This window comes from Carcharodon carcharias, chromosome 23, assembly GCF_017639515.1.
Source record: "Carcharodon carcharias isolate sCarCar2 chromosome 23, sCarCar2.pri, whole genome shotgun sequence".
Taxonomy (NCBI): domain Eukaryota; kingdom Metazoa; phylum Chordata; class Chondrichthyes; order Lamniformes; family Lamnidae; genus Carcharodon; species Carcharodon carcharias.
Window position 1 is genome coordinate 9,768,907 of NC_054489.1, and position 12,456 is coordinate 9,781,362.

Here is a 12,456-nt window from a genome sequence, read left to right on the forward strand (position 1 = left end):
GTGTAAACACGTTGTGGGCTCATTTATTTAAGCTAGGTGCATGAGAATGTTTGTACATGGATAGAAAACTTGAAGACATCAGCAGCAGAGCTGTGTGTGCTATGTTCTGCTCACAGGCCAATGTGAAACTGAAACTGGATTACATGACACACTTCCCTTCTATGATTGTATGATGTTATACCTTAAAGGCATATTCCAAAATCCCCCTTTCTTTTTAAAGGTACTTCGCCCTTCCAAAGAAGTATAACTATTTGAAATACATGCTCATGTTTAGTTACCATTACATAAGCGTATAGAACTGATGAATCTATGAATCTCTAAAGTGTATAGGTAATCTGCTGGTATGTTCAGATCTCGTAATGCTAACCTTTCTTTAATTGCTCACAGTGATCTGAGTGATTGTCATTCTTGGATATTGTTCTTGGTTTCATTTGGGATCTTGTCCTAGATGCAATAGGACTGCACTGTATTTGAGCAGCTGGAATGGATCTGATGCACCCTTGGTTACACCTCGCCATTACACCTTTGTGTAATGAATTCATCAGACCTTGGTTCTGAACAAATCCTTGACACCTCGGCTGGTTGCCATGTGCCTTTGGTGGAATCCTTGATGCAAACCTGTTGTAAACTTGGCAATTCTGTAACCACGTTTTTGTTGTGCATGCTGATCATCTTCTCCTGCAGTTTACAAGTTGTTCTCCAGTTTCTGAGAGAGTAGGGTGGATAAGAGTAGGTAAATTGGTACATATTGCACTGCCAAACATGAGCTCTGCTGGTGATGGAATAGCTGCACTTAAAGCTGTTGCTCTCAGATGTAACATTGCGATGTGTAAATCTTGCTTGGTCTGTCTACATTTGAGTATTGGGGATTTCACAGTGTGAATCACTTGTTCAGCTAGGCTGTTAGATCTAGGGTAATGAGGAGAAGTAGTAGCGTGATTCATATTATACTTCTCACACACATCCTGAAATGGCATACCAATAAATTACAGATGGTTATCCAAAATGATCTCTCTAGGCACACCAAATAACACTTAGTGTGTGCGCAACAGTTGTGCTTGATGTATTGTGCAATTGTTGAATAATCAGCACTTCGTAAAGTAGTCAACAATGACAATGAAGTCAGTGCTATGGAAAAGAAAGAGATTGGATGTGATTTTGGATCAAGGGTGGGTAGGAACTTCATATGGACTGAGTGGTTCTTTGTGCTGACTTGGCATATGCTCTTGATGATGACTTCAATGTCATTGTTCACACCTGGCCAATAGACTGCCTCTCTTGGGAGTCTTCTCGTCTGATCTATGTTCATGTGTGAGGGATGAAGCTGTTGAACAACATCAGGTTGGAAAGATTCCAGTATGATGCCCTGTTGGTCTAAAATGGTCTCATAAAAAATGACTCCCCGGAGATGCCTAGCTCGTCCCGATAAGGCCAAACTGGTCTCACGTGTCTGTGGACATGCTGAATTGAATCAGGCCACCCTGATGATGGTTTCCCACAGTTTCTGTAGTGTAGAATCTTGTGCCACTTCTTCTTCTAACTGCTGGCATTTGTATTGCACCAAATGTACCACATCAATTGACAGACTTGCATTCTCCTGCAAGCGTAACATTGCAACTTCCGTTAAACTGCCAATTTTGTCAAAACATACTGGATATTTCAATGTTGGTTTGTGAACTGAGGTGGTAGGAGTAGTTTCTGAGGTTGATATACCGTATGATATCTGACTAATTCCGTGAATTGTTAGTAGTGCGAAGTCACGGTATGTTGGTAGATCTACAATTGCTGGGCCTTTAGTCTCCACGATGTAGAACATCTGTCACACCCAGGAAGACTGATTGTGCTTGCACTCTAGGACTCTGGATCCTGCACACTGAATGAGTGAACTGTTGTACACAGTAGTAGGTTATGCCATGCCCTTCCATGCCTATGGATAGGTGTCTTTTAGAATCTGCAGGGGTAGTATGTTGGCAACATTGTGTCAACCTTGACTAATAATGAGCAGTTACCAAATTTCTTAGGGCAGATTATTCGCATTTTGTCAAACGCTTCAGACTGTGTGATGGTGTCTGTATTTTCCACAAAATTGACAGTGTGAAATATGTGTTAACCGCGGATTATCTCATCATGCACATCATTGTCATTTTCTAGTTTGTCAAACACCTCATGTATATGTTTCTGGTGGGATACCAGACGGTCATTCTTACTGCTTGAAGGTGCCAGTTGTGTATGGTCTGTTTGGATCGGTAGATGGCTCTTTGTAGCTGCATCAGCCTTTGCTCTAGTGCACTGCTGCTGCCAATGGCCATTTCTGCCGTGTCTTGCAGAATTGATTAAAAGCTGGGCCTGCATAATCCTCATATCCTTTGACTCACTTAGTGTCAAAGATCTGCTGATAGCTGACTTGAAAACACTTAACAACTGAATATCCACAGTTCCTCGGGGTAGAGAATTCCAAAGGTTCAGAACTCCTTGAGAGAAAAGAATTCTCCTAATCTCGGTCCTAATTCTGAGACTGTCGCCCTGGTTCTTGACTAGCCAGTGCAAATATCCTCCCATCACCTACCCAACAAGCCGCTTAAATATTTTATATGTTTCAATGAGATCACCTCTCATTCTTCTAAGCTTTAGGAAATATAAGCCTAGTCTACTCAATCCCTCCTCAGGTGACAATCCCTTCATCCAAGGGATCAGTCTAGTGAATCTTTGCACTCCCTCTAAGGGAAGTATATCCTTCCTTAGGAAGTAAAGTTATACTTAACAAAAAAAATCCTTAACTCTCAGAATGAAATCAGGGTGAGGGGCCTTCATTAAGCAGAGTGGCTACAGAATATATGGTTCTTCTCCTGAAAGCAGAGAAGGTTAAGGTGAGTTTTGTTCAACATTTTGAAAAGTGTTGAAAAAATGTTCAACTGGCGGGAGGTCACAGATTTAAGATAATTTGTAAAAGAAGCAGGCAGGATAGGAAGTGAAAAGAGTATCAAAGTTTACTGATGGTATAAAGCAAGTTGGGAATGTATCTGTGAAGAGGACACAAATAGGCAGGTTAAATGATTGGGCAACAAGGTGGCAGATGGAGTATAAAATGGGGAATTGTGAAATTATTTATTTTCTTTGTAAGAATAGAAAAGCAGAATAACTTTAAAAAGGTGTGTAACTTGTAAATGTTGATGTTCAGAGGGACTTGGGTGTACTCATAACGAAGAACACAGAAAGCTAGCATATACTTAGAGCAAGTAATTAAGAAGGCAAATGGCATGATGGCCTTTATAGCAAGGAGATTGGAGTACATGAATAAAGACGTCTTGCTACAGTTGTGCTGGGCTTGGGTGAGGTCACATCTAGAGCATTGTGTGCAAAGTTGGTCTCCATATTTCAGGTAGGATACACTTGCATTGGAGGCAGTACAGCAAAGGTTCCTGATTGGTCCCTGGAATGAGAGGGTTGCCCAACAATGAGAGGCTGAGTAAACTGGGTCTATACTCTCTGTGGTTTAGAAGAATGAGAGGTGTTCATTGAAACATACAAGATTCTGAAGGAGCTTGACAGGATAGACACTGAGAGGTTGTTTCCCCTGGCTGCAGACTCTACAACACAGAGGCACAATGTCAGGGTAAAGGACCGATCATTTAGGACTGAAATGAGGAGAGATTTCTTCACTCAAAGGGTTGTGAATCTTTGAAATTCTCTACCCCAGAGGGTTGTGGACGCTCCATCGTTGAACCCGTTTAAGGCTGGGGTAGACAGATTTTCGGTCTCTCAGGAAATTAAGGGATAGGGGGAACAGGTGGGAAAGTGGAGTTGAAGCCTAAGATCAGCCATGACGTACCACAGGGATGTGCTGGGTCCCCTATTATTCGTCATTTATATAAACAACATAGATGACTATGTGGGGGGTAGGATTAGTAAGTTTGCGGAAGACACAAAGATTGACTGGGTGGTTAACAGTGAGGTTGAGTGTCTTGGGCTACAGGAAGATATAGACGGGATGGTCAAATGGGCAGATAAGTGGCAGATGGAATTTACTCTGAAAAGTGTGAGGTGATACACTTTGGAAGGATTAATTTGACAAGGAAGTAGTCAATGAACGGCATGGCACTAGGAAGTTCTGAAGAACAAAGGGACCTTGACCATAGATCTCTGAAGGCGGAGGTGCATGTTAGTGGGGTGGTGTAAAAGGCATATAGGACACTTGCCTTTATCAATCGAGGCATTGATTACAAAAGTAGGGAGGTCATGTTGGAGTTGTATAGAACCTTGGTGAGGCCACAGCTGGAGTACTGTGTGCAGTTCTGGTCGCCACATTATAGAAAGGATGTGATTGAACTGGAGGGGGTGCAGAGGAGATTCACCAGGATGTTGCCTGGGATAAAACATTAAAGTTATGAAGAGAGGTTGGATAGACTTGGGTTGTTTTCGTTGGAGCAGAGAAGACTGAGGGGCGACCTGATCGAGGTGTACAAGATTATGAGGGGCATGGACAGGGTGGATAGGGAGCAGCTGTTCCCCTTAGTTGAAGGGTCAGTCACAAGGGGGCATAAGTTCAAGGTGAGGGGCAGGAGGTTTAGGGGGGATGTGAGGAAAAACTTCTTTGCCCAGAGTGTGGTGACGGTCTGGAATGCGCTGCCTGGGAGGGTGGTGGAGGCGGGTTGCCTCACATCCTTTAAAAAGTACCTGGATGAGCACTTGGCACGTCATAACATTCAAGGCTATGGGGCAAGTGCTGGTAAATGGGATTAGGAAGGTAGGTCAGGTGTTTCTCATGTGTCAGTGCAGACTCGATGGGCTGAAGGGCCTCTTCTGCACTGTGTGATTCTGTGATTCTGATCTGATGATCATGTTGAATGGAGGAGCAGACTTGACCAGCTATATCGCCTACTCCTGGTTCTGTTTCTTATGTTCTTACAAAAGAATTTTATGCAGTGAGGTAATATGATCTGGAATGAACGATTTAAAGTGTGATCAAAGCAGATTCAATGGTAATTTTCAAAAGGGGATTGGAAATATATATTAAAGTGAAACATTTGCAGGGCCAAGGGGAAAGAGCTGAGGAATGGGACTATTTGGAGAGATCTTTCAAAGTGTTTGCAACAGTTTGCTGTTTGAATCTGTAAGTAAGATAATTCCAAAAGTTTTGAAATTGTTGTTAGAATATATAATGATTTTTAAAAATGCCATCAAAATATTTTAGGCCAGAAAATAGGTGCATAATTTAAATATCCAGAAAAATGGAGATGGAAAGGAGAGTCAGGTCCACGGTCTGAGGAAGTGTTTACTGTACCTCCTCCATGCAGTGATAGTCCAGCCATTCCTGCCGGTGTCGGTCAAACCCATTGGAACATCTAAATACCGAGCAAGAAAAAAAACATATTTTAAGTTATCACGTATCTGAGAATAAGTTCTATCCAACATGTTTACTTTGCATTGCATCGTGTCACAGAAGCAGATCAAAGAAAAGGTGTTTTAAAGAAAGAGGTTGGGAGAGGAGGAGGGTCATTTTAAGGCCGGGATTTTCCGGCCTTGTCGCTGGCGGGACGAGATGACCCCACCCCACCCCAGCCAGAAATCCATTGACTTGCGGTGGGACCGGAAGATCCCGGAGGCCGGTGGGTGCGGAAAATCCCGCCCTAAGTGTGGGTGACAGGGTAAATTGAGTGATAGTGATTCCAATGCCCGCTTCATCTCCCTCCCCATTTCCACTGACACATGGATGTCAGCCTACCTTTCTCAAACATGCTGCCTTCTTTGGGGAACTGGAAGCAATTTGGTGCCCTTAGTCCAAACTTTCAAAGTGTTGACCTGGCAGATGCCAATGTGGAGGATACTGAACGGAATCAGAGGAGTTGCTTTAACTACTCACGGATAGGTGCAGCAGCTGGAGATCATTCGTTCACGATTCTCAGAGCTCCAGCCTTTGAAACTGGTGCCAATCTAAGTTCTGACGGGACTCAAGGCTGGAAGGAAGTTTTAGACTGTCACAGCGCTGCTCTGAATATGACAGCTTACAATGAAGGTGGAGGCTATGATGATATGAGGGACAAACCTAAGTACTGCCTTCTTGCTCAAGAGGTAGAGAATCACATGACAGGAGGGTTTGACATAGAGCCAGACCCAGAAGGAGGAGGCAGACAAGAAGGACACACTTGGCAGTCGGGGCTACCAGTAGACACTGGAAGCTTGGGTCATGGGGAGAAATGAACCTTTGACCTACAAACAGTCCATTGTTAAAGTCATTTTTAAAAATGGCTATCGTTAACAAAATGTCAAATATCTTCCTTCAGTGTTTGTGATTTCTACTCCTGTATCCTTATCATCATGAATGATATCAGCCAGCAAATATTCAATGGGCTGAACAGCCTCCTCTGTGCTGTACTATTCTATGAGCTTCTCTTTCAGACACTGACTGACTAACTGTCCACTTGCAGGGTTTCCTGTGTGTACTTTGCGTATCAGATTAAACAGGTTTCGACATACCAACATTTGCTGTCTGATCACAAATATTTTTGACTAAACTCACAGGGAAATCTATTAAGCTCTCAGAGTGCCATATCAAGATTTTTCATCTTCTGACTGTGCAGAATAATCACTGATACCCAGTAATGCTGGGTTGATTAACTACAGGCAAAATTCTATTTCAAACAAGATTTCCCAATGGGGAACACTGGACCCTCTGTCAGCTGAATATTGTTGTTCGGCTGCCCGTAGCAGCTGGTTTAGTTTAAATCCAGGCACTGCGATTTCCCAAGACAAGATTGAGAAACTGTGTCACTTGAGAAGAAGAGCAACGATCTCACTGAAGCTACAAAGGATTGTCATTATAGCCAACCCTCCAGTGCGTGATCTACCTTAAGCATGAATAGGAGTCAGTGGCTGCCAACGAATTTACTGATCAGTGATTAGATTCACCTTGATCACGGCAATATTTTATATTCTTAACATCCGATTGGCTGAATGAGATATCCATGGGAGCTAGTTTTCACCCAATCAATAACTTGATAGTGCCAGCTGTGGCTCAGTGGATAGCACTGTCTCGAAGTCAGAAGGTCACGGGTTCAAATCCCACTCCACAGGCTTCCGCACAAAATCTAGGTTGATATTCCAGTACTAGAATGAGGCAGTAATGCCATCAGATGCACTGTTAAACTGAAGGCCCCAGCTGACCTGCCAGTTGCATATGATGCATCCCATGGTACTGGTTTGGTGAAGATTTGTATGTTGATTGCGACTGGCTAAGGAACAGTTGTAGAGACATAGATATGTCTGAACAGTAACTGGGTTACTGTACGAATGTAACTATTTACAGATATACAAGACTACGGGTGTTAGACTAGGATATAAACTTTCTCCTATTATACTATTAGTCATGTTACTCTCTCTTACATCATCATGTGGGTGGTACTGTTTCTCCACATTAACCCTTTCAGCCCTGAATGCCCTAATACTACATCCTCCCTCCCCAAGTCTTTATCCAAATATATTTGACATTTATATTTACATACTACCCCTTTTCCTGCCCACCCCACCAAAGTCTCTGAGTTTATAGGATTAATCGGTGTGGAGGTTTCACGAGTCTCCCTGATCACTTCCTTGTGAGGCTTGGAGGATCAGTAGTCTCCCTTTGGGTTTCTGTGCTTTGACTTGGTTGGTTTTTTGGGAAGAGTTGCAGTATCTGGTGCATTGTCAGTTTGACTCTCAACATCTGATTCTCCCAAATGTACAATGGAAGGTTTTCTTTGAGGAATGGGGTAAGATTTCCCTTGTACCTTCATATTGTGCCTTCTATGGTATGTATTGAGTAAGGTAATGTTGATCACCATCCTTTTGTAAGTGGAAGCTGTTGTTTTCTGTAGAATTGTTCTCGGTCTTGAGCCTCCTGATAGTCCCATTGCTATCCCTGGGATTAATTTCTTGGGCAGAATGGGAATGAGTTTGAAGCCTCCTGTCCATCAGAAGTTCAGATGGTGCCAATCCACATTGCAGTGCAGTAGATCTGTATGTTACAAGTGCCATTGGAAAATCGTCATCCTTTTTAAAGAGGGTTTTAATAGTGTAGATGCCCCTTTCTGCTTCGTTGTTGAATTGGGGCTACCTCTGGGAACTGGTGAGGGTGTAAGAATCTGCAGTTCTCAGCAAAAATGGGCGAAGTAGTCGTTAACGAATTGCGGGCCATTGTTGGGCACCACCTGGTCCTGAATGCCATGAATCGCAAAGACTTCTTTCAACAACCTAATGACTGACTCTGTGGCCTTGGTGTGTAAATGCTTCACTTGCTGTGCACAAATTGGTTGCCACGTTACCTGCATTACCACAGCAACTACACTTCAAAAGCACTTGATTGGCTGTGAATCGCTTTTGGCCCTCCTGAGGTCATAAAAGCCACAATATAAATGAAGAGTTGGAGCCCAGGCCAAAGAAGGAAGCAAACAAAGGTTTACAGACTATCACTCCGAACCCATTGCTGGTGTGAAGTGAAACTACTTTGTGCTGATCTCCAGCTATCATATAATAGTAATTACTTTTTCCTTTAGAAGAAATCAATTTAGAATGAGAAAGACTGGAAGGTTACAGGGTGGATTGTCCTGTTCCAGCTCCTAGGATGTTAGACCAGATGGGTGAGGTGAATGGATAGAAATCAGACCGAGAGGACTGTATATTTGAGAGCGAGTCCGATAGGTTTATCGTGTATTTCAATATTACTTTATCTCTGCTGGCGAAATTGTAAATGTCTGAAGAAGTCATAAGGACTCGAAACGTTAATTCTGCTTCTCTCTCCACAGATGCTGCCAGGTCTGCTGTGTTTTTCCAGCATTTTCTGTTTTTATTTCAGATTTCCAGAATCTGCAGTGTTTGCTTTTATCTTAACATTCTTTGTTTTTCTTTACTGCTTTTCAAAGTGTGACCTTTTATGTATGGTTTTACCCCGATCTCTGTTGCAACCCTCCATTTGAAATAACTAAACAATATTTTACCATGTCAGTGTTTATTTTCACGATCAGTTCTATTAAATATGTGCAAGTATTGAACTGTTGAGTGACTGTGGGTGTTATGTATTAAATCACTTGCAGATTTAAATTAAGTTAAAGGTGGTGTTACACTTTTTTACTTAAGAGATTCTTAGGCCCAAATTTTCCAGTCCCGCCCACTGGGGGAATTGTGGTGGGCGGGGTGGATAATTTGAAGGACTAGCAAAAGGTCTATTGACTTCAGGCGCGGAACTGGAAAATCCTGCCCTTAAACTTTGTGCTCAAATGTTGCAGGCTTAGGGTTACCAACCTCCAGGGTGGAGTTAGGGTACTGCTATGAGCATAACAAAAACAGAAAGTGCGGGAAAAATTCAGTTTGGCAGCATCCGTGGAGACAGAAACAGTTAATGTTTTGAGTCCGGAAGGATTCTTCTTCGACGCAGAGTCATATTGGGCTCAAAACGTTCGCTCTGTTTCTCTCTCCGTAGATGCTGCCAGACCTGCTGAATTTTTCCAGCACTTTCTGTTTTTAATTTAGATCGCCAGCATCTCCAATATTTTACTCTTATTTAAGCTTTGTGCTTTGTTTGGTATCTTTTCTGTGGCCTTTCTAACTTGTTACTCAACTTTTAGTGATTGGTGTATTTGTACTCAGAGATCCCTTGGGTTCTTCTACCCCACCTACACTTCCAAGTAATAACTGACTTTTCTATTCTTTCTACCAAAATGTGCTGCTTCACAATTAAGTGTGAAATTGCAATGGCCAATTATTTGCCCATTCTGCAAGTTTATTAATGTCCTCCTATAAGTTGTTGCAGTCCTCCTCAGTATTGACTATACCCTACAGTTTGGTGTCAACGGCAAATTTAGAAATTGTGCTTTTGATTTGGAAGTCTAAATCATTAATATAAATTGTAAGTGAAGTAGCACATGATCGACCATAGGCAAGTGGAGCTACATGGCAGCTCAATGAGGCACAAACTGGGCTGAGTTTTGAGGTCCGCCAGGGTTATACTGCCTGCTGGCACTCATTATCTAGGCTTCCATCTGAGAATGGTGATGTACCAGAGAGTGGCTGGTGTTGTGGAGCTCCATCACAGCAACACTGACCCCAAGATGTTGAGGGAGATAAAGGCAGAAAACTCCAAAGTAATTATTAATGTTACATGAATTGTGCAGCCTAACTCTTCATGGGAACAAAGACTTGCACTTATGCAGCACCTTTCACAACCTCAAGATGATTTACAGCTGATAAAGTATTTTTGATGTTCAGTCACTATTGTAATGTAGGAATGTAGCAGCCAGTATGGGCACAGTGAGGCCCCACAAACAATAACGTAATAATAAATAGATATTTTTTTTTCTTTAGTAATGTTTATTGAGGGATAACTATTTTTCAGGACTATGCAAAGAATTCCCTTGCTCTTCTTTAAGTAGTGCCATTGGATCTTTTACATCCACCTGGGAGGGCAGATGGGGCCTGGGTTTAACATCGCATCTGAAAGGTGGCACCTCCGACAGTGCAGCACTCCCTCAGTACTGACCATCCGACAGTGCAGCACTCCCTCAGTACTGACCCTCCGACAGTGCAGCACTCCCTCAGTACTGACCCTCCGACAGTGCAGCACTCCCTCACTACTGACCCTCCGACAGTGCAGCACTCTCTCAGTACTGACAATCCGACAGTGCAGCACTCCCTCAGTACTGACCCTCCGACAGTGCAGCACTCCCTCAGTACCGACCATCCGACAGTGCAGCACCCCCTCAGTACTGATCCTCCGACAGCGCAGCACTCCCTCAGTACTGACCATCCGACAGTGCAGCACTCCCTCACTACTGACCCTCCGACAGTGCAGCACTCCCTCAGTAATGACCATCCGACAGTGCAGCACTCCCTCACTACTGACAATCCGACAGTGCAGCACTCCCTCACTACTGACCCTCCGACAGTGCAGCACTCCCTCAGTAATGACCATCCGACAGTGCAGCACTCCCTCACTACTGACCCTCCGACAGTGCAGCACTCCCTCAGTACTGACCATCCGACAGTGCAGCACTCCCTCAGTACTGACCCTCCGACAGTGCAGCACTCCCTCAGTACTGACCCTCCGACAGTGCAGCACTCCCTCAGTACTGACCCTCCGACAGTGCAGCGCTCCCTCATTACTGACCCTCCGACAGTGCAGCACTCCCTCAGTACTGACCATCCGACAGTGCAGCACTCCCTCAGTACTGACCCTCCGACAGTGCAGCACTCCCTTAGTACTGACCCTCCGACAGTGTAGCACTCCCTCAATACTGACCATCCGACAGTGCAGCACTCCCTCAGTACTGACCATCCGACAGTGCAGCACTCCCTCAGTACTGACCATCCGAGAGTGCAGCACTCCCTCAGTACTGACCATCCGACAGTGCAGCACTCCCTCAGTACTGACCATCCGACAGTGCAGCACACCCTGAGTGTTGCACAGCAGTAGATTTTTATATCAAGCTGCCGGGTTGGAGCCAATACCAGGTGTATCTTCAGGAATGGACAGAGAAGGTTTGATTAATGTAGAGAAGAAGCATTGTCCTTTCATCTCAACAGCCATAGTTAATAAATTACACCCCTGTGCTGTTTTCAGTTGCACAATTCTGGGAGCAATTATCCTCAAATATGATGACAAAAAACTCAACAGGACCTCAAAAGAACAGGTCCAAGTCCATCCCACGGGTATGGGATCTATTGGCTTTAAAGTGACCTTTGACTTTGCGGCAGCTTGACTGTACTACTGTCAATTTCTTCCAAGTTCTATTTACAATGCTCCAGTTGTCAACACAGGGTTACGGAAGCAGTTTTTATTCCCTCATCACCTCCCCTGATGGTTGATGATTCATGCTGCAGTTCAGTTCCACAGCCCTCATGGAAATTGTTGCTAGCCTATTGTATTTCTACATGGGATCTAACTTTGCGGGTCATCCAAGGAGGCTCAGCATTCTTGGTTTGCGGTTTCTCAAGAGCATCCAGAATCCAGACTTGGCAAAACTGATTGCATTTAAGACTGACATTTACTGATTTATTTATTGTGAACTCGGGTTCAGTTACAGTCAACTGCTCTATTCTGGATTCCAAGATGCAGGAGCACAAGTTGCTGCGATCCCTTGTTTCCTCCAACTGCCAGCTTGGTGTGCCATGGACTCATCCATGATAAGAAAATGGTGATTCTGAAACTGGTTCCAGTAGTTGAATTGGAGTAAACGCTCCCAGCAAAGCAGTCACTGCAGATTGAGTCATTATGAATAGACATTGTCAAATGTTCAATATAAGCTAATCAATTAGCGATTAGTAGATGGTCATTTCATGTTGACGTATTGATGGATAGTAAGTGAGTGAAGACAGTGTATTTTTCTTCTTCATTACAAGAGCTGTGTTATATCCAGGATGTCACATGGGATCTAGAAGTCAGATACATCTACATTTCCTTTTCTATCCTTCCACATCTTTGAGCTCCAT

The 12,456-nt window shown here is 43.6% G+C and overlaps 1 protein-coding gene across 1 annotated transcript in view; it reads right to left on the bottom strand.

Moving 5' to 3' along the window:
- Nucleotides 1-12,456, bottom strand: part of LOC121269078 (plexin domain-containing protein 1-like) — a 268,532-nt gene that overhangs the window by 75,073 nt on the left and 181,003 nt on the right. The window contains exon 10 of the mRNA XM_041173524.1: nucleotides 5,282-5,342. Within this exon, the coding sequence (XP_041029458.1) occupies nucleotides 5,282-5,342 (61 nt within the window). The remainder of the gene's footprint in view (nucleotides 1-5,281; nucleotides 5,343-12,456) is intronic.